Here is a 25,598-nt window from a genome sequence, read left to right on the forward strand (position 1 = left end):
GTACAGTCTACAAGAGAAAGAGCTATCTGTGTATGAATATAAATATGAAGAATAACGATTAGTCTATACACGTGGTAAGTTTGCCTTTACTTGCCGTTTTCCCATGATGCATAGCGCATAGCTTCAGAGAAAAGGTTGCATAACGACATACTGTTGACGTCATACAGCTTGTTTTTCTGTTTGAGTTGCTGCAGCATTTTGTGTCCAAAATTGAGTGAATTACTGCAGGTCGAATCTAAAAAAAATAGAGTGTGACATTCATGTTCTTTTGTTTTCTAGTACTAAACATGGAACATGTGGTTCATAACATTACTGTTTACAGTGGTAACGTTGGACCGTCTGCCAGTAGAGATATTATTGCTCGAAATAATTCAAAATATGTTTTAGTATACAAATATCAAAGGATAAGGATTTGTTATAATTCTAGATTCTGTCATCAACAAATATAATGCTGATGTGCATAATTCTGAATCTATGGCGCTATGCATCCTGGGAATGAGATAACGGTAAATAGTCTACAACAGCAAGAGATTTGTACATGTATAAATAATATAGGTGTGAATATGCAAAAAAATATGAATAAATAAAAATCACGACTAGTCTGTACACGTGGCAGGTTTGCCCTTATAACTAAGGCCATGTTGATTTGATTATATGGATGACATCCGCGCGCGCATGAATTTTCGGCCGTTTCCAAAAAAAAAAGTTTTCAACCATACTGTAAATCGTACAAAACAGTTGCAAAATGAGCAAAAATATACCGTAAGTTACAAAAAAACCATACCAATGTCGTAGAATGCCAAAATCAAACGAAAAAAGACGAAATTGTAAAGAAATGAACTTGAAGACTAGATTATTCGCCAAACCATTTGTTCAACCCTCATGACCATGTAGATTTAATAATGAAAACAACTTTTTTTTTTTGCAAAACTTTTTTTTATTCGCACGCGCGCATCAGTTTTGGGGTTCCCGGAGGATGTCATCCATATAATCAAATCAACATGGCCTAATAATCGGTAACCTGGTGCACATGTGACTCGGTATAGAGGAATTTTGTTTTTCGAAAAGTGGCAGACTAATTTTCGGGGAAAATAAGTAAATCTAATCTAGGAGCAGCGGAGTTTAAAAGAGTATTTTGCATTTGCTTGAAAACTATTAAATTGATTGAGAATTTTCCAACATAATATGTTTACAAAAAAATGAGAATTTAACTTTACTTACAAATGTACTAGTCTATCTTGGTTGTGTATCCTTAACTAATATTCTCAACCCAATAGAAAATTATATCTTTTAGTTAACAAAAAGATAATTCGTCTTTTTCAGATAAATTATAAAAATTATAGGCCCTGAAGTTATTGATCACTAAAAAATCATTGAATTTTGCAAATTGTAAAAATGGAACATTTCAAAACTATTTTTCAAAAGACACCCCCTTAAAAATTGCTAATTCCAGAATGCCTGATACAATGGACTAATTCAAGTCTTAATGGATTTTTTCGATGTCTAAAGTTTATGGTTGAGATAATTTTGTAGTACAGTAGCAATAAATTTATTATCTGTAATTTACAGTATTCAACCATCACTATAGTCTAGATATGCTTCGCAAGCAAGAATGGATTTTTCAGCAGTATAGTGTACATACATGTACATGTAATAAGTCTGGATGTGTTCTGCCTTTTGTCCAACAAATATTATCTTAAGTCTGCTATAAATGTTTGTGTCTTTTTCTGAAAAAAAAAAAGATGGTTTTGGGGACATTTTAATTGGTGCTGTGGCTTAACCATTAAAATAACACGGGAAGCATAAGTTGGATACACAAAAAAAATTGGTCATAAATATATAGTTTCACAAAATAGAACAACTTCAATATGCAGTTATAAAAAAAATTATTCAGCTGAGAAGAAATCCATGTGTCTTTCATGACAACAAAAGATACATCACATAACCCAAAATGTTCCATAAATTCATAGTATTCATAGAATGTAAATCATTTTTTAATATTCAATTTTAAAAGGTACATGCAAAATAACAGAATTCATTTCTGTAGTCATATTACTGGTCTAGAATTTTATCACTGAGGGCTATCCTAGTTACTTAGTAATATATATTGTTACAGTACATGTGTGTGTGTGTGTTTACATGTACCTGTATACCAAGAACTAAGAAAATGTTCCTTGTGCTAATGTTCTTACATTATATCAGTCAACCAGTTCTGCTTAACATGTACACTATATGACACTATTAGTAGATGTATATGACCCCAAAAATGTACCAAGTAACTATCAAGTTTGCGAACTATTACTTTTTCCATGAACATACAGTTCATGCTACTATGTCAAACATTTTGGAGTCTATGAGTAAATCCATATAAGTAAGAAAACAATCATAATGGTTTAATATGAATAAGCACAGAAATGAGCACAGCAACAGTCCTTCTAAAAAGTTCATATTAAATACTGGTCATTAAAGTTGATCTTAAGTACATGTACATTGTAAGCAAATTTAATACTATCAGGACAAAACATTGTGTTGGCAAAATGCAAAAATGTTTGGTCTACATATTTGTAGTATAAAATAATTGAATAAAGATGTAACCAACCTGGCAAATTACTAATTTAAAATCAGAACATGATGCCATCTCTGATACTAGACCTGTACTTTTATTACATGTACACATACAACATGTATAGCATGTACTTTTTGTATACATTACATCAAAAGGTCTAGGATCTCAAGTTTGCAGATTTTTCTGACTTACTGGTGTGTGCAAGTGAGCTTCTAGGGGCCTGGAAAGCCTGCTAAAAGCATTGGGTACAGCCCAATTTTTTGCATTGGAGATAAGGCCATGTTGATTTGATTATATGGATGACATACTCTGGGAACCCCAAAACTGATGTGAAAAAAAATTGTTTGGCAAAAAAAAGTTGCTTTCATTATGAAATCTATGTGGTCATGAAGGTTGAACAAATGACACGAGTATGGCGAATCTAGTCTTCAAATTCATTTCTTTACATTTTCGTCTTTTTTTTGGTTGATTGTGGCACTCTACAACATTGGTATTTTTTATAAATATTCTTTTTGCAACTTACGGTATATAATATTTGCTGATTTTGCAACGTTTTTGTACGAATTCCAGCATGGTTGAAAACTTTTTTTGGAAACGGCAAAGAATTCATGCGTGCAGAGATGTCATCCATATAATTGAATCAACATGGCCTAACGTGTACAGTTCAAGCTTGTTTCATCATGACTTCTTCTAGCACAGATGATCTTTTAAGAATGAATCTATTACAGATTCATTGTTGATAGCACATGTGGCTTTCATGTATTTTAATTTCGCAAACATTAATATCACTGACAGTTCATTAATGTTGTAAATTTCTTTTTAAAACAAAGGCTACATTAGTTATACTCACTGTATTCTTATTTTACACTTTATCTCAACCTTTAGATGTGATTACCTTTGAGTAAAATAGTCTATTATAGCAATCATTAAGAACTACAAGTACATGCAGGCCATATGGTATGATATCAATGATTACTATATAACATCAGGCATTTCTAAAAAGTATGCTTGATGATTACCTTTCATCTCCAAACAGATTTTTCAGTGACATAATTGAAAACAACTGCCTGGAAAGACAGTATCCAAATGGCCAAGTGTCCAATCAAAGAATTGCAGAATGTCAAAATGCTCAAAGGTTACAATGTATTAGTATCAACATGTCCCATTGGCCAATTGGATACGGTATTGCTAGTTTTTTTATGATTTTACCACAGAATGATCTGCTTGAAGAAGAGTATCCTTATGATCTTCTTTCGTTGTTTTCCAAAGTGTTGACATTGGCCTACTGCACTCCATACCACTGGAAAAAAAGGGACATCAATTAAAACTGAGCATGTTTTCTTTTTTCAATGGTAACTTGTTTTTCTAACAGTACTTTCTACATACTTGTCAAAGTACCTGAGAAGCAAAAAATTAAACTGAAAGAAGGCATGCCTATTATAGACCAATCTCATAGCTCTGCCCACCTCCATCAAAATGTAGAAATTTGAAATTAAAACAAAAACACTCTCTAATTGGTGGTTCATTTTTCAAAATTTCACGGGGGAGCCCCCTACGGCGCTCGCTGACCCCTTCAGCAGTGGGAAGAAACCCACAATTCAAAATTCTGGCTACGGGCATGAAATACATGAAGAAACATTGAGTTGGAGAACAGTTTATTTTTCTTCTGGTATAAATTATTGGAGGTTACCTGTTCTTGATCAGACCACTGGGCCTCTGCATCACTCCCCAACAACTCAGCCTAAAAGCAAAAACAAAACAATATGTCTCAGTAAAACAGACATTGCAACTTTTCAGGAAAAAGTAAAATATCACAATCATCAAATAAATTTGCTGTAATCAAGAGGTTTAATCAGTCATTTTATCAGTCATGTCCAGACTATGCATGATGTACAAAACAATTCATAAACTGGTGGATGTCCCAACTACTAAGTACCTAATACCAGCCCAGAAGAGAACCAAAAATAGCCATGCCTTCATCAAGTACCAGAGTTATCAACCTAGGATTGAGGTGTTCAAGAATTCATTCTCTCCTAGAACTAGCGTAGAGTGGAACTCGCTGTCACCAAGTACAGTAGGGGCATTGTCATTAGATAGCTTCAAAAAATGTCTAGAGTTACATGTAGATGTTCAACGGTTAGGTGTAACAAGTCAATAGGTGTAATGTAGCCAGCTGCCGCCGCGCCACGTGCCTGTAAAGCTGGTGTGTTATGCCGAAGGGCGGTTATACCGGCTATACAGTCAGGGCTCAAAAGTTACATACCAGTAACTGATTAGTTTACAAAACCATACAAAGTCTGAAGGTGATTTCATTTATAAAGTGATATGTCTTTTGTAATGTGGCCAAAAAACAATTCTACATGTCATTCAAAAATCTTTTTGGGGTGCCTTTAAAATTTATACCCGCCCTAAAAGACTTTGATTATCAAATTGTGATATAAATGCCTCACAAATAAGAGCATTATTATACATTTCACCAAGCAGACATCTTTACAAACTTATGTAGATGTACATGTACTGTGTCTGTGAAGCTGGTATTACAGTCCTTTGGCATAACACACCAGATAACAACACTATCATTTCCACATTTGATAGTACATGTAACTATCAAACGTACATGAAACTAGTTGTAATAACCCATGTAATAACATATTATCTAATAGTATTTGTTTCACTGTTGTTGTTTTTTTTGCAATAAACCTGATGGTAAGAAAGACCAACTGACCTCTTCCTCATCCTCCATAGCGTCCACATCCTCGTCCTGACTGGCCTCCAGGTTGTTCCCGTTCTTCTCTATTCTCTGTAGACCCTCCAACGACTTCTGGTCTGTCGGGTCAATGCTGGAACAGAAATTCAGCTGGTATTGCAGGGCTAGAAAAAACTTTTGAAAGATTTCACTAGAACCTCCCTTGCAGTTCCAATGCGAGATGCTAGAGGGAGATGCAAGATGCACATCGCTTGAAAAAGCTTCAGCCTTCAACAGATTGACCCAGTAAGACTTGTCATTTGGCTTCACGGAAGTGTGACATCAACCCCCGGGAACAAAGGTATATGAATCTAATAAACAATGTGTTGACGTAACACTTCAGTGAAGCTACATTTTATGTCTAACTCACTGGGTCTATTGCAGAGGACCAGAATGACTGGTCGAAAGCTCTGGGTAATACTGTAATTCCAGATTTTTTCACTGTACTGTTACATGTATGTTCACTGTTTTCACTGTCATTTCTGTACCGTGAACTTCAATATCATTACAGTTAACAAATAATTCCTGGACTCTTTTTCTTTTACCTGTCGCCACCGTGAATATGTAGTTCCGTAAACATGTCTATTTTTCTCATACGGTGAACTTTTCATACATAAAGTGAATTACAGTAACAATCTGTTGTGTTGGAACAAAAGTTGTAACTCGAAACATGTATGTAAGTATCGATTGCCACAAATGAGCTTTCATTACACAGAACACTGATACTGAAGCTACATGTAATTGTGGATCCAAATTAGGCCAATGCATGTTGATTCGATTATAATTATGGATGACATCTGCAAAAAAAGAAGTTTTCAACCACACTGTCAATTGTACAAAACAGTTGCAAAATGAGCAAATATATACTGTAAGTTGCAAAAAAAAAAAATGAAAACGATACTAATGTAATGCTAACATCAAATGAAAAAAGACGAAAATGTAAAGAAATTTGAAGAGTACATTATTCCCCATATCATACGCTTTGTCATTTGTGTCTTCATGACCACGTAGATTTCATAATGAAAGAAACTTTCTTTTTTTTCAAAACTTTTTATTTGCACACTCGCATCAGTTTTGGGGTTCCCAGAGGATGCCATCCATATAATCAAGTCAACATGGCCTTTGGTGAAAGAAATGAGTACCTGAGTGCTATACTGTACTGATCCAAAGCCTCCTGATAGTCACTCACAGCAGACAGACAGTCCCCTAACAGCTGGTGCAGGACACACAGACTCTGGTTCACCAGCTGACTACGCAGCCTGGAGAGACAATGTCAGAAGAAAAAATGTCCTTAAGACCACACCAATTTTATTTGTTGGTTTTCGGATACTTTCAGAAAAAAATGAAGCGGCAGGACAGAAAAAAATAAAATAAAAACAGACCTATCGACTGGACCAGTACTGTCCCAAAAATAAATCTCAATTGTCCCAAAATCAGGGTGAACTGTCCCCACCCATTTTTCGAGAAGTATTGTATGACTTGAAGTCAACTTTATTTTGCTTATGTTCACTCCCAGGCGCATTATAATTGCAGAGTAGACAGGAAATTCAGGGGGACTTTTCCGGATCCAAAACCCAGGACGTGTGCCTGGTAAACAAAAGAAGGGCTTACATTCTGATGTTGATTGTTTTTCTATTGTCCCAAAAATGTCCCCAAGTGTTTTCTAGTTGTCCCAGCCTAAATTTTAGTGGTCAGTGGCCATTGGACCATCTTTACTTTCGAGGCCTGAAAGTACTGAAAGAAGCATCAATGTACCGGTACTGTACCTGAATAGACTTACACTCAGGCCACACCATTTTAATTACTTGGTTAACAGATTTTTCTACAAAAATAATGGAGCGGGTGGGCGAAAAAATTTAAAAAAAAAAGGCCTAAGCATCCTATTATGGTACGATAGGAGCCATGAAATCAACACACCAGGCTGGTCCAAAATGTAAACAATGAATTTTGAACTTTTAATGATACCACTGCATTGAAAGATGAACTGTAACAAATAGGAAGAAAAGGACTGTTTTCAACTGTTCGGGGCAAAATATGAGCATTTTGCAATTGATTCTGAATTTTTTTCTTTTTTTTTTGCAAATCAGAAAAAAATTAAGCGGGCAAATTTGTTAACCAAGAAATTAAATTAATGTGGATTGAGTCAGGTACAAGAAAAATGTATATACATGTAACTTGTTTTGCTACTGAAAATCTGTTATTGCTACCAAAACACAAATTATAAAATGTGAAGACTAACAGTTCTATGGCTTCCTCATATTTCTGCTTGATCTGTAGTATCTTCACTTTCATAGTGACAGCCTTCAGATAGTCTGGCTTGATGGACAGTGCTCGGTCTAGTGTGCTTTTTGCCTGTAAACAAACAAACAAACAATATGGAGGATTAACAAGCATCATAAAAGGTAAATATTAAAACATAAGAACTATAACCATACACTAGAGCAAGAAATATCACTTGAATACTAGTATGCAGGTTTGTTCTTATTATGCATGATACTTCTTAAAGTCTGAGTAGTTTGTATTCAAATTTCTGAAAGCGGTGCATGCGGTTAGGGCAAAACGCGTTCGAATTATTCTATGGAACAATAAGCCCGGGCCTTACCGTAAAGAACACTTAAGCTTGTATCGAACGTAATTGCAGCCCAGGTATGACATAAAATATTTTGATTTTTTAAAATATTTTGAAATTGCAACAGTGCAATACACGCGGAACAGAGGCAGCTGTTGCTGGTGTTGTGTCCCGCACAAAGAAACGAACACTGGACACTCAGGCAATACTCATTTTTACTTGAGTCTAGTGGGGAAAGTCGTGTAAAGTGCCTTTCCCAAGGGCACAAGATCGGTGGCAAGTCAGCACTCGAACCCGGGACCTCTTGAAATTTCCGAGTCACGCACTCTGCCGTTGCGTCACACGACCCCACTATATATATTACGGGTTTCGCGCAGGTGCAGCGCATTTTGCCGACATGCTGGTTAGGGGGAGTTCGGCAATGTCTGGGAGGCTAAGGTTAACCTGGATACAACCTCTATTTATGGAGACTAAATATGATCAGGAAAAAAATCTGCAAGGCAATGATAATGTGTAATTTTAACAAGTACATGTGTGGGTTTATCATCTGATCAAGGGCTTAGTTTAAGTCAGGGTACAAAATATTTTTTTGAACCAGGTTGCTCAGAGGGCCAGCCTAAATTTTAGTGGTCAGTGGCCATTGGACCACCTTTAATTTGGAGGTCTGAAAGTATTGAAAGAAGCATCAATGTCCCAGTACTGTACCTGAAAAGACTAACTTACACTCAGGTACAAAAAAGAATGTATACGACTTGTTTTGCTACTGAAAATCTGTTATTGCTACCAAAACACAAATTAGGAAACCTACATGTACGGCAAAAATTAGGTTGCCCATCAGAATTTTAGGTTGCCCCACCTATAAGTTACTATAGACTGTACTTTCCTCAAATGAAGTAATGTTACATACATAAGCCTTTGACAATATTTCTAACAGCCTTTAGTTAACTGATACTAATAGCCATTAATACCTAAAATTAAAATCTGCCGGATACAGTGGTGCAAGCCAAGTGGGCATGATTTGGAGGGGGGGGGGGCATTCTTAAAATTCAGGTAGCACACTGGGCTACCTAGGTTCAAAAATAGGTTGCCCCAAGTAAAATTTGGTTGCCCGGGGCAACTACTGGGCAACCAGGTATTTTGCACGCTGGTTTAAGCCAAAGGTCACAGCAAGTAATTCTATTTATGTAATGGATAAAATCAGTGCACACAATAATTTTTGACACTAATTCAAAAAAAATTGCTGCCCTCCGACTGTAGTCAACATAAATTGAGCATTTATATATGCAAGAAGTAAACATCTGTTTTGTATTCAACTTGCATCTGTGATTAAAATAGCATGGTATATACACAAAGACCACTACAAAAACCAGCACGTCGGCAGAACGTACTGCACCTGCGTGAAATCCGTAATGTATTACACATAGCAATTCGGCAGAACGTCTCATATAAGATTGTATTTGTGCATATTAAGGTTAACACTCCGTCTGTAGTTTCCAAATGTTATGTAGGAAAAGATATCCTCTGCAACAGGCAAAATTCTGATGCAACGTTGACCAAAAATCCAACGAAAACGGCGAAAAATCAGGGTTCTGCGCAGGCGCACTACGTTCTGCCGACGTGCTACAAAAACCCATACTTGCAGGTGTGTATTAAGCAAAGATTACTAGGTGCTCCACATGCCCTGAGGCACTCTCTCTCACTCGACTACCGGGGTAATTGCATAATTGGCTGCAAGACACTGACAAAAAGGGGCTTCTGAGATAAGAGAGGCTACCCCAGATACAATGTATATGAGGGCCTGCAAGGGGGGTAGTGATTACGAATTACCCAAAATTTTCGCCGCCTATTACGAATTACGTTCAAGTTTCAGAGCTGATTACTTAAAATCGGGGGAGCCGTTACAAATTCGGATGGCACCCAGGCTAACCCTGGATGCTAAACGCTGTCATTTGTGGTATCTTTTACATGTGTTACTGCCCTATTTGGTCATTGTCTATTAAACTAGGTAAGGACACTTTAATGACAGTACCTGTATTGTTTCTGCACTCTGTTTGACACCTTATCAATTAAAAATCATTCCGCTCCAATTCTCAAATAATTGCACAAATCTGGTCTGTCCACATGCATGATTTAACATTTGGGACAAATTTAAAATTGTGCTTTTAAAACTTTTTTCTGTAGTCGTATTATTTTACTTTTATTTTCAAATGTCATATTTAAATACATCTATAGATATAAGATGTATGTTGCTGTGAAGAGGTTACCACAAAAGCCGTGAAAACAAAAAGAAGTACAATAATTGGTCAAATCAAATCAAATCATTACAACGTGTACATGTATATGGACTGATCCAACAATCACAGATATGCTTCAAAATTCCAAAAAAATATGCGAATGCAAAAAATATATGCCTCTGCTAATTTCAAACATATGACGATTATTATTGTGTAATTAGTCATTAAAACTATATCAATATCTCTGTGTGAAAAACTTAATAAATATATGGGGCATTATGACTATGTAACATTTTTGCACCCAAAATTAAAATATTAATATGAATAAAAATATTTGTGTGATATCATTGTAGATTACATCTACTTCAAATTTTTAAAAAAAATTATAGTTGGCGATAAAACAGCCCATATATATGAGGCCTTCTTAATTTGTGGTGACACCACAAACTACCAGAATGTAAACAAAACATGGCTGACAGCTGTGTTTTAAACATGTCTCATATTTGCCAAAAGGCATCAGATTTTGAATGACAGTTTTTTGAATGACCGTTATTTGCAATTGAGTAGGGTTCATTCAACTTACTTTGTAAAGACATGACCAGAAAGTTAATTTTTTTCTATCGTTACCAAGTCACGAAATACAGCTTTACATGTATATATAATGGTATCGCCTGATAAGTCTAACAGGTTTTTCAGCCCATATGAAGCCTACTTAATTTATGGTGACACCACAAACTATCAGAATGTAAATAAAACATGGCTGACATGTACAGCTGTGTTTTGAACACGTCTCATATTTGCCATAAGGCCACAGCAATTTAATTTCTTGGTTAACGGATTCGCCGCTTCATTTTTTCTGATTTGCAAATAAAAAAATAAAAATAAAATAAAATAAAAATTCAGAATCAAGTGCAAAATGCTCATATTTTGCCCTTAACAGTTGAAAACAGTCCTTTTCTTACTACTTGTTACAGTCATTCCATCTTCCAATGCAGTGGCATCATTAAAAGTTCAAAATTCATTGTTTAAATTTCTAACCAGCCTGGTGTGTTGACGTCATGGCTCCTATCGTACCATTTTGGGCCATAATAGGATGCCTAGGCCTGTTTTTATTTTTAATTTTTTTTCGCCCGCCCGCTCCATTATTTTTCTAGAAAAATCCGTTAACCAAGAAATTAAATTGGTGTGGCCTAAGGCATGAGATTTTGGTACCTTCACTTCCTGAATGACAGTTATCTGCAATGGAGTAGGGTTCATTCAACTTATTTTGTAAAGATATGACCAGAAAGTTGATTTCTTTGTATCATCTTAAGTCACAAAATACAGCTTTAATATATATTTTATATATTTTATTTGACCAGAAAGTTGATTTTTAAAAATCATATTATTAGGCCACACCAATTTAATTTGTTGCTTCTCGGATCCCCCTGTTAATTTTTTTCTGAATTGCCAAAAAATGAAGAAAAAAAATTGTTCTAAATTTACTGCAAAATGCTTAATGAAAGACATATTTTGGCCCCAATGGTTGAAGAAAGTCGTTTTCATCCCAGTTCTTAAAGTTTTTCAATGTAAGAAAGCGATTTTGTTTCATTGAAAGTTCAAAATCTATTGTTTTGATTATAAACCAGCCTGGTATGTTCACTTCATGGCTTATATAACATGGCTTTCCTTGGCCTGTTTTTTTTTTTTTCCCTGTCGCTTAATATTTTCTCTGAAAAAATCTGAGAAACATCAAATTAAATTAGCGTGGCCTTAACACAAAACACAGCTTCATATAATGGTATCACCTGACTGATAAGTTAAACAGGTTTTTCCTGTTTTAGTCTGTTAGGTACAGTCAGCGGAACAAAAAATCAGCATAATTACTGGTCAGTCACAGGTCACATTACAGGCCTCATGCAACATCTGCAGGGAGCTGGACTTATTCTTCCAGATTGAGAAATTACAACTGAAGAAAACAGTTCAAGGAACTGAGTTTATTCCTTCAAGAAAGGCTGTCAATCGACAGAGATCCCGCAAACCTACAACTTATATATAAGAAGACACCTTGAAAGATCCTTGAAGAAGCAATCATCTCGAGATTCATTCAACCGTGAGGCAAGTCCTTAAGGTAAAAGTGCCAGTTTCTCGAGTCTTGGGATTTTTTTGCACGTTTCCAGCGAATCTACACATCCTTGAGAAGACATTTTCAAGGCTCTTCAAGAGGCAATTATCTGCAAGAAAAGATTCTTTCGACTGTAATATATATAACTGACGACTTCTAAAGGACAAAGAGACAGTTTCTTTTGAAGACTCGGGATTGTTTGGCCTTCATTTGTACATGGCACCAGAACTCGGAAAAAGACATTCGAAGAGTGCAAATAAGGTACTGTATACATGTATGTGGCTGCATTGAACTTAAAATTTATGCCTCTAACAATTATATTCATGTGGTGATAAAGTGGTTCAAAGAGACCAAATCTAAGTTATATTGACGAAGAAGACCCTGATTTTGGGACTGACATCAAACTCTATGTCTGGGCCATTCTTAACGCCAAGGAGAAAGCTGTAAGGAACTCTGTCAGAACTGTGACTTGACAAATGCCATTTAAAGCATCTAGAATGTTTCCCCAGTCAAGAATCGAGCAGCTACCACTCCTACAACAAGAACACATCATCAATGCCTCAGGGGATGCAGGCACAGAAAGCGTGACTGTCCACTTCAGGCAGACAACAACAGAGCAAGATCCACTCCTTCTCCACACAGAAACTGTCGAATTAAATACTGAAGACGAGACCATTCCCAGCCCAGAGTCCAGCATGGAAGAGGAGCCTGAACCGGCCCCTAACGTAACCGGTGTGGTTCTAGTTGTAGTAAGCACTGCTGTGTTTGCCTTGGCAGAAAGCTGCTTCGGATTGTGTACAGCGGCGGGCGTCCAAACCTCGCACCTTCTGCTGTTCCGAAGCGTTTGCCTGTTCACGATCAACCTCGGTGCGATGGCGTTCGTAGCAGTTGGCAAATCGTGCGGGCTCAAAGTTGCGCAGCCGTCATTTGCACGAATGAAATCAAGGCTACCAATTCTAATCTTAGTAGGGATGGCAACGACAGTTACTACTGTTATCACACCTATGTCCTACCTCTTTGATATTCCAATCGAAGCCTATCAGGGGTCGATCTATGCCTTGGCACCTGCTTATACCACTGCAATTGCCTACTGCTTGCTTAGCGAGAGCTTTTCCCACGAAAAATTCTGGGCCATGGCAGTCAGTGTTTGTGGCAGTATGCTGTATGTAATCAGCGTGCCAAAGCCCAAGAGTGGGCCCCATACATCGATGGCGATATATTTAGTAGCTCTCTTCCTTTCTCCGCTACTTTCGGCTGCATTTGTCAGTGCTCGCGGCCTACTGAAGAAAAACCTGCACCCCATCACGTTGGTGTTCGCTGTTCAGTTGTGCAGCATTCTGTATTTAGTACCTTTCGATTCCAAATTTGTGTACGAAGTGCTAAGTTACGGGAATGTTCCTGAGTACGGTACGGATGTATGGATGGCTGTGATTGGTCACGTTATTTGTTACAGCACTGCCAGCTATTTGCTCTACTTTGGTCTGAAGTATGAAAAAGCTGGCATCGTGCAGATTTTGCTGACTGCGACCATTCCCTTTTCCTTGCTACTAAACTTTGTCATGTTTGGCAGGGTGCCATTCCCATCAGAGGGGATAGGGGGAGCTTTAGCAGCAGTAGGTGTGGCAGCACTGGTGATCATGACTTGTTTTGAGAACAAACTGTGTAATGGTATTAATTGTTGTTATCAAGTTGAGAGTAAAGACTAGAACTGATTATAATACATCAATGAGTTTCTTTGCTGGCCTTGTTTCACATTTGAAGTCTTTGGAGCGTGTCATCCATTAAAATTTACCTGCCGTAGCCTAAAACCTGGGGAAAAATAAACATTAGGCCACACCAATTTAATTTGTTGCTTCTCACAGACTTTTTCAGAAAAAATCAGGTGAGACAGGGCAAAAAAAAAAAACAAAAAAAAAAACAGGCCAAGGCACCCCATGATACCCGGAAATGTTACAATATGAGCCATGACGTGAACATGCCAGGCTGGTTTATAATCAAAACAATAATATTTTGAACTTTTAATGAAACATTGAAAAGCATTGGAAAACTTAAGAACTCAGAAGAAAAGGCCTTTTTTCAACTGTTGGGGCCAAAATATGTCTTTCGTTGAGCATTTTGTAGTTAATTTAGAACTGTACAAAAAATTTTTGAAATTTTTTTTGCCATATCAGAAAAAAATGGGCAGGGCGATTCGAGAAGCAACAAATAAGATTGGTGTGGCCTTAACCTTGTTTGTAAAGATGCATGTTCATGACCACAGTTTTATACATACCTTGTCTTGTGAGGGAGGATCTTCCATCAAAACTGAGGCATATAACTGAAAAAAATGGAGAAAACATGAATCATTTACTAGTGTTATTGTTGTGAAAATTATGGTGTGTATCAGAAAATATTGTTATTTACCCTGGTGTTGATGTTGTTTAATAACAGTATACAGTAACAATAATTATCAGAAAATATTGTTCTAACTTTACCCTGGTACTATTGTTATAAGAAATGACAGTGTTTTCAGAAAATAATGTTACTTCTATCTTTACCCTGGTGTTATTGTATACATGTAAATATGACAATGTGTATCAGAAAATGTTGTTCTATCTTTACCCTGGTGTTATCATTATAAAAATGAAAGTTTGTATTCAGAGAATATTGTTCTATATATTTATGCTGGTAATATTGTTGTGAAAATGAAGGTGTGTATCATAAAATAATGTTATTACCCTGGTGTTGATGTTGTTAAAACAACAGTATACTGTAATACAGTATGTATATCAGAACATACAGCATTCTATCTTTACCCTTGTGTTATTGCTGTAAAGACAACAGTGTGTAAATATTGTTCAATCTTTACCCTGATTAGGCCACACCAATTTAATTTGTTGGTTCTCGGATTCGCCTCTTCGTTTTTTTCTGATTTGCAAAAAAAAAAAAATTTGATTCTGGTCCTGAATCAACTGAAAAATGCTCATGTTTTGCCCCCCAACAGTTGAGGATAGTCCTTTTCTTCCTAGTTGTTACAGTTTTCCCATCTATCATTGCAGTGGTTTGATTAAAAGTTCAAAATTCAATGTTTAAATTTTAACCCAGCCTTTTGTGTTGACTTCATGGCTCATTTTGTAGCATTTTAGCCTATAATAGGATGCCTAGACCTGTTTTTATTTTTATTTTTTTTCGCCCTGTCGCTTCATATTTTTTCTGAAAAAATCCGAGAACCAACAAATTAAATTGGTGTGGCCTTATATATTTAAAAAAAAAAAAGGAAACCATTTATTTTTCCAATACTTACAGTAAGTGTGGAGGGTGTGTATCCAAGAGTCTTGCAGGCATTCAGTGCCACACTGACAGCCTCTCTGTTTCTACCGTTAGAGAGATAACACTCTACCAGACCTGCAAAAGTACACATGTAGGCATACAATATGTATACATGTTTTGTATATTATGTACATGTACATAATATAAAAACATTATAGTGCTGTGTACCTAAACCCAATTTTAGGTTCAGGTCCGGATTCAAGTCCAGAGGTTTAGGTTCAGTTCCGGACTTGTAAGTCTGCACCTAAACTCATGGCATGTACAAAACTGCATGTTGGCAACCTTGAAATGTTGTCTGCGCAAAACTTGTGCCACATAACATGGAGGCCGGTACTTGACAATGCCTGATGGCAATGTTTTTTTTCATTTTGCAGCACAGATTTTGCAATCTATGGAAGGTTGTAGGTGGTTTGGATGGAAAAAGGGGTATATATGTGACATGGTTTTTTTTGTAATATGTCCGGAATCAGTTCTTGACTTGAACATTTTTAAACAAGTCCAAAACCGGTCCAGCGAAATGGTACACAACACTATATGTACATGTAAAAGATGGTTATGTTACAAACTTTAAGGTGTTTAAAGGCATCCAATGCAATTTTGAGCTGCAATTTCAGGGTAGCAAAATAAAAATATTCTGGGTGAAGAAATCTGTCTGATATTGTCTGACATTTACTGCCATTTCTTAGCATATTTTTGACTGTCATCATTTTCGTACTTGTAGCATAACCAGAGAACAAGCTATGGGTCTGGAGTCCCTACATACTTTTGTTACTATTTAAACCAATAAATAGCTATTACGAGTCTAGGGTATGGAACAAGCAACTGTAACTGCAACATACATGTACATGGTACTAGTTTTACTGGGTTTATATATTATATCGAATGTAGAATGATGTAAACTTTTGTACAATTGAAAGTACAAAGAAGGTAGAGAAAAAAAGTGACCTTCGTAAGACTCGAGTCGATCAGGCACCATGCGCATGACTTCTCTGTAGTGCAGGATGGCTTCTTGTGTCTTCTCTATCTGCTGCAAGGTGGAACCTGGGAGACAACAGAACTCACTCACCATGGGCTTTCAGCTAAGGCCACAGCATGAAACATGTACATATAAAATGGCCTGCCTTAGCTTGACACACGTGTATAGTATGTAGTTCTAAATTAACTTGTATGCCAGTCCTTGAGATTGACATTGGACTGTGTATTCCAAATTTTTTGGAAGTTTCAACACGTACAAAAGTTTGACCCAGTGTTGATGTCACACTTAAATAAAAGAAGCCACGTGACAAGCAGCACTGGGTCAGTCTACTAGGAGAATAGAGTGACTGGTTGAAAGCTCTAGGTCTAACCTTTTGTGGTGGATCTTAAATTTAACTCTAAACAATAAACTACCAATACAGATGAACTTTCATGATAATGTACCAAAAGCTCTCATTAAACTATAGTGTAGCCAATGAGATTAAAAAAAATAATAAAACATTCAAACTTCAAATCTAAACAAGAAATTAAAGTGTCAGAAACATTATTTTTGATTTAAAAGAAAAAAAATCTATATTATAGTGGCCCATACCTTTCAGAAGAAGGGCCTGGACACTTTCTTGGTTAAGCTGGTATGCCTGGGAAGAATAACAAAATAATTTACATATAACACAACAGGCTACATGTACACATGCACTCATCAAAAAGGCTAAACTCTCAAGGGCATCCAAAGAAATTTTAGGGTGGCAAAGCAAAAATAATTTATTTGCTGACATTCTACTATTTACTTCTGTAATCATCATATATGTGGTGCACCCTCCAAAAATTTTGTGCACCCAATTTTTTAGGTTGGGTGCACCAGTGAACCTATTCCCAAAAATGAATTTCCAGCCATGATCAGTCATATTGACACTTTGCACATTTCATATTTGAAGAGTAATCAAATAGCTATATAGCCTACAAATAAGTGTGGGGAGTCCTTTTATATTTTGGTACCACAAATAAAAAATAGTAGCTACACATGTAGAAGCAGCCTATGATAGATAATTATACATGTGTACAATCATGTACATGTATATGTAACAATCTACTGCGACTTTTGAAAAAGAGCAGGGGCATGTCCCTGAGTAAGATGTTCCAAATTCTACAGTCTCATATTAGCCTCATGGATTTAAGTCAATTTCCATAGCCTCATCACCTTTAATGATAATCCTTATTGGCTAGCTGTGCTAGTTAAGCAGCCTAGGTCGTATCTTCAGCCAAACAAACAAATATAAGTTAGAGTAATGAATAAAAATGTACTACTGATGTACTGTACCTTTGCTGCAAAGTAAATCGCTCGTGTGTGTCTCTTGACACATGCACAGTGGTACCCCAGTGTGATCCATGGTTCAGGCTGTCTGTCTGACACTTGGAACAGTGCTGTTCCCAACCTGGAAATGAAGGGTTTAAATTCATTCTACATCAAAATTCCTAGTTCCTGTCCCAGTTCATGGTGCTAACATAAATTTCAGGACAGCAACAAATGTTAACCTTCACATGGTCTACCCCAAAAAACTACTGTACTATTCTCACTAAAAGACACATTCGTGGCAAGCACCTCCATCTTGCTACATGATGTAACCTATCATGACAGGGTGTCTGCTAACACACCAGTTACCATGGTGACAGACTTCTGGTCATTATCTCATGTGTTTGCAGAAGAAGAAGAAGCAGAAACTGAGCAAAAACAATGTTTCCTTCTGCAAATTTTAAAGTAAACTGAAATGTAGAAGAAGGCAATGTGCCATTATAGTTATTGTTGAAGAAATGTTGAAAGGGAAAATTATTTACTGTTGGAGTTCGTCTGCTTTGTTCTCCTTGGCCAGTAGTGATGCGTACAGGTCCATCCCCTTCAGGAGGTATGGGTCAAGCATGTGGATCTGTAACATACAAGAACATGAAAAATGATTCAAGAAAAGCATCAAAGATATATAAAACAGTGTACAAAATACTTTTTTGAACCAGGTTGCCCAGTGGGCAACCTATGGCAAAAATTAGGTTGCCCATCAGAATTTTAGGTTGCCCCACCTATAAGTTACTACTTTCCTCAAATTAAGTAATGTTACGTACATAAGCCTTTTACAATATTTCTAACAGCCTTTAGTTAACTGATACTAGTAATAGCCATTAATACCTAAAATTAAAAAGCATCTGCCGGATGCAGTGGTGCAAACCAAATGGGCATGCTTTGGGGGGGGGGGGTATTCTTAAAATTCAGGTAGCACACTTGGCAACCTACACGTAGGTTCAAAATAGGTTGCCCAAAGTAAAATTTGGTTGCCCGGGGCAACCAGGTATTTTGCACGCTGCTAATAAATGTATGTGTTTTACTGGTGTATTTTGAGCACTGCAGTAGTATGCATTATTCTACTTTGTCAAATTATCATCTGGGGTTGAGGTACGGGGAAAAACGGACGTTAAGCTGTGCAGTGAGTGAGTGAGTGCAGATTGGAAAATGACACTACTCCATGAGAAAAAAAAAACACAACTCACCCTTTCAAACTTGGCAATAGCGTTCTTGTAGTCATTTGCCTTGTAGAAACTATCACCCAGGGCACCCAGGACTTCCAGGTTATCCCGCAACAATGTCTGTGGTCACACAACAAGGAAGTTTATGTTATAGTCAGACTCCCTCGCAAACCTAGGTAACACAGTGGAAACATACTAGAATGTGTTTCCCCTATGTTTCCACTGTGGGACTGAAGGAAACACACAGGAAACACACTGGAAACATATAGATAATCCGTGACCAACTTCTCCGCCCATGGAAACACAGGAGCTGTCACAGGATTCTGACTGGAGCAGAAAATCATTTCCAATGTGTTTCCTTCTCGCCAATTAGAGACTGTGTTTCCAGTGTGTTTCCTCTGTGTGTCTTGGTTTAAATTAATCACTCCTAGGAGCAGAGCCCAGCAGCATTTCTCAGAAACTGTGTTGCAATATCAGACAGACTCCAGCCCCTCACCTACATATATATACAGAATGAAACAATGTCTCCAGTCTTCCAAATTTTTGCCTGTAGTTATATATACCTATACAAGGAATACAAGGGGCAGAATTTCAAGTACATTTGTAACTGTGTTCTATCACCAGTGTTCATGTGTTTCTAAACCTGTATCTGGATGGGTATGCATTGCCTTGAAAGAGAATTGGTCCTTCTAGTTCCTTAGAACACACAGTAAGGGACAAAAAAAGGATAGTCTGTATCATGTGACTTGTGTGACCACATGGTCAGGTGGTCTGTCATGGCACCACTACACAATTCATTCCTTCACTGTTCTGTCTATGCCTTGGCAGTGCATGGATAATTGATTTTTCACCCATAACAAGCCCCAGGGATAAGGCAGGAGTCTGCTGTCCTTAAGCTTTGCTGGGCTCTGCTCCTAGGAGTGATTAATTACCAGGACACACAGAGGAAACACACTAGAAACACAGTCTCTAATTGGCGAGAAGGAAACACATTGGAAATACTTCCACTATACGTCCTCTGAAACAAACATTAGGGACCCTCTGAAGGGAGGGAAAAAGGAGAGGACACACAGAGGAAACATACCCTCTTCTGTCCAGAGTGTTTCCCCTGTGTTTCCCATGTATTTCGACTATGTGACCGAGGTTTGTGTCACAACATTCTTTTCACTTTTATTACCTCCATGAAAAATGGAGGTATTGTTTTTGGCGGCGTCTGTCTGTGTGTCTGTGTGTGTGTGTGTGTGTCTGTGTGTGTGTGTGTCTGTGTGTCTGTGTGTGTTTCCGCAACTTTGTAGTCAGCATAACTTCATAACGCCTTTATGGATTGTCATGATATTTGGTATGCTGATAAGTCTTAGGAAGACAAAGGTCAAGGTCAAATATGGGCCTCCTGGTGGATGACCTTGGTACTGCAGCAGAACTTCCGGTTTTTGTATCTTTTGTCCTGAACATGCTATGGTCTTGAATGACAGATAGCTTTTCCTGTCAGTAATAAGTGGTGTGGGTTTGGTCCCCCTAGCAGCTTGTTCAGGAACTGCAGGGGACTTTCGGGCGAAATCTTTGAAAGCCAATAAGTCTAGATAGGTACAGCGTATTTTCATCATTTTTGGTGTGTAGGTATCTGACAGAGAGATGTACATAATTAACTGCAAATTATGCAAATGAGGACTTTATTTGCATAATTAATGAGGAAATTCTATAATTACAGTGTTTTACATTATAGAACTTTCATACATGTAATGTATGAAACCTATGGCAGATGGAACATCAACAGATACTAATTATGCAAATGATGACCTAATCTGCATAATTAATGTAAAAAATCTATGATTTCTCAATGGTGAATGATGGGAATGTCATACTTGGGACATCTTTAAGTTAATTAAAAGTTAACATCACGATGCATATATTATGTTAATGCAGAGGTCATTTGCGTAATTAAAGAAGAAATTTACATTTACATATCAAGCCCATATTTCATGGAGGTATGAGATCTCGGAACTCTTGTTTTTTTTTGCTTTTACAAACTCTCACTTTCCAGGGCTCTAAAGTACCATTCCTAGCAGAGTTGGTACTTCTTTCCTTGGAATGTTGTGATTGTTGCGTTTTCCTGACCAAACCTAGCAAATACCCCAGCCTTTGGGGGGGGGGGGGTCACTCGCTGGCAAATTTTCTATCAGACACCTATCAAACATTTTTCCATTGTCATACCCACCCTAGAAAAGACACATTTCAAGGCCAAATGTGCAAAATTTGGTGTCTCCTGACAAAAAATTGAAACAAAATCAATTCCAACATTATAATACTTCATTTTTCGAAAACAGTGGACTAAGTCAATGCTCACAAAATGGGTTCAATTCTATTCTAGAGTAGATTGTAAAATTTGGAAGCCCGTGTGATAACTGTTAGAACCCTGCATGATACCAATAGTGAACTTATCACACAGGTTGGAAAACCCAAATTGAACATTATCAGGGCCCAGGTACATTGTATTACTGTACTAATACATACCCGTAATGGTAGGGTCCCTACCTTTTTATCCAGTGTGTTGAAGGTGTTAATGGCTCGACTGTAGTCCTTGGTGCTCAGGTAAGCATGGCCTTTGATCCAAGATGATAACCTTAATGGCAAGAGACATGGTCATGATCAGAGTCTAGAACATGTATTTTTCATAGGGACTTTTTCAAAGCAAATTTGCCATTATCATAATTATCTTATACATCTGCAAAGGTTGAAATACCATCTGCAAATGTAGATTAGCGCAGGTTAAATTGGAGCTGTATTTCTGGTATTTCTACCTGCACCTAACCTGCACTGGTCCGTGTACTTGTATGTACTGGGTTTACATATTATTATTAATATACAATGTAGGTGTGTGAATATTTTGCTTCATCGACCGTCACCGCAATTGTTCAAAGAAATAAAAGAAATAAAAGAAATAATGGCATTGTGGTTTCTGAAGTCTGTGGTGGGAAACTTTTTTGCCAGAAATCTAAATGGAATTGGCCAGTTTGCAATTGATTTCGGCAGCATGACAGTAGTCTCTCAATGTAAAATGACACTGGCTGGGTATCATTAATTAAGCTAACTGGACAGTCTACTGTAAAATAGGTGGAGATTCTGCTGTATTTTTCATTGTCTTGTTACCATGCTTTTGGATAAGAAGAAAACTTGTCTAAGAAGACCATGTTTCCTCAGTACCTTGAGTGGTCATCTTAGACAAGTTTGACTGTACAGTGTACATCTATCATAATTCATATCACTGACCATTCTGAGTTTTGCAATCCCTGCACTCCAGCCATGGTCATCCCTGCAACTTCAGCCACCTTGACCCCCAGGGCCAGCAGACAGAGTATGGCCTCCAGAGAGAGTGGACACTGCCTCAGGACCTCTTTAAAACACGAGATGGCTGACCGCTCCATGCCAGCCTTCTGGTACAGCTTTCCCAGGGCCATGTTGACTTTAGCTGTCCGCTGTTTGGCTGGTACACTCTCCAACTAGACAGGACAACATACGTAGAACGTTTAGTGGCGGTCTGTACTTCATAATCACCTTGTAACCGGATGAATATACAGTGAGTAAAGAGACTCTTTTTACACAACCAAGTCTTTTATTCAGCCGACGTTTCAGTGACTGTCTGTTACCTTCCTCAGGGCAATTCTGACTGGTTATGTAAAAAGAGACTCTTTACTCAGTGTCTTACCAACCTGATGAAACTATTCACAGAGATGAATATACAAATGTACATGTATAGGGTCAGAATATTGCATGCATAAATGCCATTCTGTGCACAATATTTGAACAGTGCACCGACAGAAAACAGTGTTACAAAGATATTTGTTGTTTAGGGTTCCATACTACGTTGTACATGTACAGTGCATTCCAAATCACACACGCAAATCGCCAACAGCAGGAGGGCTGGGACTGAGGGTGATGTTGAATACAACTTCCATGTAGTATTCTATCTAATTTTTTATGTTTTATCCCAGCCCCCCATGAGGTGCTTGTGGCACTGGTAGATTAAATATGCAAATCAAGGACACCAACATGGCTGCCAGCTCCTACATGTACCTTCTTCAATGATACATGTACATGTATGGAAATTAAAACTTGTCAAGTGATGGAAAATTCTCTATACAACTCACAATGGACATGACATCCCTGCTCCCCTTGAGGTGCATGTGGCACTGGTAGATTAAATATACAAATCAAGGACACCAACATGGCTGCCATCACCTACCTTCTTCAATGATACCAGTATGAGAAATGGGGGAAAATACAACTCACAATGGACATGGCATCCCTGCTTCCCTTGAGGTGCATGTGGCACTGGTGGATTAGATAATTATTATGCAAATCAAGGACACCAACATGGCTGCCAGCACCTATATTGTTCAATGATACCAGTTACTGTATGAGAAATTAGGGAAAATACAACTCACAATAGACATGGCGTCCCTGCTCTCCTTGAGGTGCATGTGGCACTGGTAGATCTTGTACTTCAGCTCCACTTCCGAGGGCTGCCACTGCTGCGGGGGGGTGGAGGAACTGGTCTTGGCACGGTTGTTCTTACTGGCCGCTTTCCTCTGCTGTAGGGCCTTCCTGTACATCGCCTGACATCACAATATTATAATATGTTATTTATCATAACATTTTTCTGGAAAGTAACTATGATTCCAACTGCACATGTTCTGTGTGATGCATTGTGGGTAATGGGTTAAAGTAGGGGTGTCGTACGGTAGAAATTTTTTCTCTCAAAATGCTCAGAATTTTTAGCAATGTGGCCATAAAATAAATGGCTTTAATACTAGCCAATGTTACCCAAGAAATAATGAGTGGCTTTATTTTTCATTGGAAAATTGTAGATGTATTTGTGTCTGACAGTGTAATTGTTTGCATATAACTCATAAAGGCTTTAATCATTTTTTTTAAAAATCAAATCAATGGAAATTTGTCTTGATATTTGGTAGATAGGTACATTATGTACATGTAAGTAGGTCTTGATGAGTCCTCGAAATGGTTACATTTTGGGCCCCTGCTGTAGCAGAATTTCCAGGTTTTGACTCTTAGGATATGGACATACACATGTACAGTAACATAACTAACGATTAGGGTAATGATTTTTGGATGGTAGATATACAAATGTAGTTGTGCTCGGGAACAAGTGACATAAGTTTGGACCCCCTCGGCTAGTGGCTTGACATGCTGTCAGGTTTCAAGCCCAAGGCAGGCCCGTCTATAGTATAAGTGTACATGATGTGATACATGTATGCATGACTTAAAATAAAATGTACCTTAATTGACTATGATACTGTGCATATACATACCTCTGCCCTCTTGTACTCCAATGTCTCGTACAGTGAGTCTGCGAAGTATGCCTGTAGCTGGTACTTGCACATGGGTGAGAACATGTCCGTACTGTGGTCAGTCATGGTCAGCAACATACTGGCCTGCAGGACACAATACAGAATGGACGTCATGGATCATGATGTTATCAAATGATAAGAGTTTGTATGGGCGATTCCAAATCAGGGCTCCACACTACTGTAAAAACCGAAAGGGGCGAGCATGTCACAACCAGGAATCGAACCCGAGTTGTCCGCTTGGCGGTCACCAACGCTAACCATTACACTAAAAGGTCGCACTACCATTTAGCATGGTCAGTTAGCACTGTTACACTACTGTAAATTACTTTATATTTATGGTACATGTACTTTGATATTCACAGATTTTGCTATCACTTCTGTACAGCAAATTCTATCATTACTGCAAAGAAATAATCTTTTCGCTTAAACTTTAATTCTTCTGCACCTGCACCTGCCACCACCACGAACATTTAATCCCGCAAACATGGGCATTTTTCCCAGACCGCAAAATTTTGCTACCACAAAATATATGTATATGAATTATGATACTATTTTCAAATATAGCAGCACCATGTGCACCATTGCCCCCAGCTTATAGTCAGAATATTGCAATGCAATGATAATAACGACATTTTAGTGCATGCAGGTTGCTCCTGTGAAAAAAAGTATTTCCAGGTATACACTGTATAAATTATAGTTATACGTACCAGCACAAAGATATACAAATTGCCCCCCCCCCGCACGTAATTCTAGTCGCCAAAATTCAAGGCTGCAAAAGCGTTACGGTTTAATAGAACTCGTCATCTAAAAATCTTCCTCACTCAGTCAGTCTGGGCAGCTTCCTAAATTATATATGACTCCGTATCTCTGAATACCCAGTTCTAACCGTAACGATTTTGCCACCAGACATCTGCTTGAAAATCTAGTCTGATTCAAACTAAATAATTTTTTTTTGCGAATTCGTTTCGTCAAATTGAGCCAAAGAACTCACCAGGATCTTGAGGTTAGAGTACAGTCCCTCCGCGTGCAGCTCTTTGACTTGTTCAATCAGCGTCATGGTCACTAAAGACAGACGGGCGAAAATCGGACGAGAAAAAAACACCGAACTTCGAGGTTCAAATTCAGAAATGTCAAATATGAAAATGGCGCCCAGAATGATACCGCAGCGAAACTAATAGAAATCTGACCAACTCACTCCCAAAATAATAAAATACACAA

The 25,598-nt window shown here is 37.7% G+C and overlaps 2 protein-coding genes across 2 annotated transcripts; one reads left to right on the plus strand and one right to left on the minus strand.

The window, feature by feature from the left end:
- Window positions 1-3,821: 3,821 nt before the first annotated feature.
- Window positions 3,822-25,553, minus strand: LOC109480305 (anaphase-promoting complex subunit 7-like). Its single transcript, XM_019782531.1, has 17 exons — window positions 25,372-25,553; window positions 24,342-24,464; window positions 23,457-23,627; window positions 22,282-22,511; window positions 21,547-21,634; window positions 19,039-19,134; window positions 18,337-18,425; window positions 17,822-17,936; window positions 17,096-17,141; window positions 16,474-16,569; window positions 15,503-15,603; window positions 14,492-14,536; window positions 7,552-7,664; window positions 6,455-6,571; window positions 5,292-5,406; window positions 4,257-4,307; window positions 3,822-3,866 (listed from the first exon to the last, which is right to left on the minus strand). Exons 1-17 carry the CDS (start codon window positions 25,435-25,437, stop codon window positions 3,849-3,851), a joined length of 1,680 nt encoding a protein of 559 aa, XP_019638090.1. The 5' UTR covers window positions 25,438-25,553; the 3' UTR covers window positions 3,822-3,848.
- On the plus strand, window positions 12,158-14,078 carry LOC109481342. Its single transcript, XM_019783914.1, has one exon. It carries the CDS (start codon window positions 12,696-12,698, stop codon window positions 13,923-13,925), a length of 1,230 nt encoding a protein of 409 aa, XP_019639473.1. The 5' UTR covers window positions 12,158-12,695; the 3' UTR covers window positions 13,926-14,078.
- Window positions 25,554-25,598: the final 45 nt, after the last annotated feature.

This window comes from Branchiostoma belcheri, unplaced genomic scaffold (genome assembly GCF_001625305.1).
Source record: "Branchiostoma belcheri isolate BF01 breed outbred unplaced genomic scaffold, Haploidv18h27 scaffold1, whole genome shotgun sequence".
In the NCBI taxonomy this organism is placed as follows: domain Eukaryota; kingdom Metazoa; phylum Chordata; class Leptocardii; order Amphioxiformes; family Branchiostomatidae; genus Branchiostoma; species Branchiostoma belcheri.

Excerpts from the sequence above, each read along its gene's own strand:
- LOC109481342 (XM_019783914.1), top strand. The coding sequence starts at position 12,696 with ATGCCATTTAAAGCATCTAGAATGTTTCCCCAGTCAAGAATCGAGCAG.
- LOC109480305 (XM_019782531.1), bottom strand. The coding sequence starts at position 25,437 with ATGACGCTGATTGAACAAGTCAAAGAGCTGCACGCGGAGGGACTGTAC. Across the intron at positions 16,570-17,095 it reads CCAGGCCCTTCTTCTGAAAG|GTTCCACCTTGCAGCAGATA; the intron begins GTATGGGCCACT and ends GTTGTCTCCCAG. Across the intron at positions 4,308-5,291 it reads CTATGGAGGATGAGGAAGAG|GCTGAGTTGTTGGGGAGTGA; the intron begins GTCAGTTGGTCT and ends TTTTGCTTTTAG.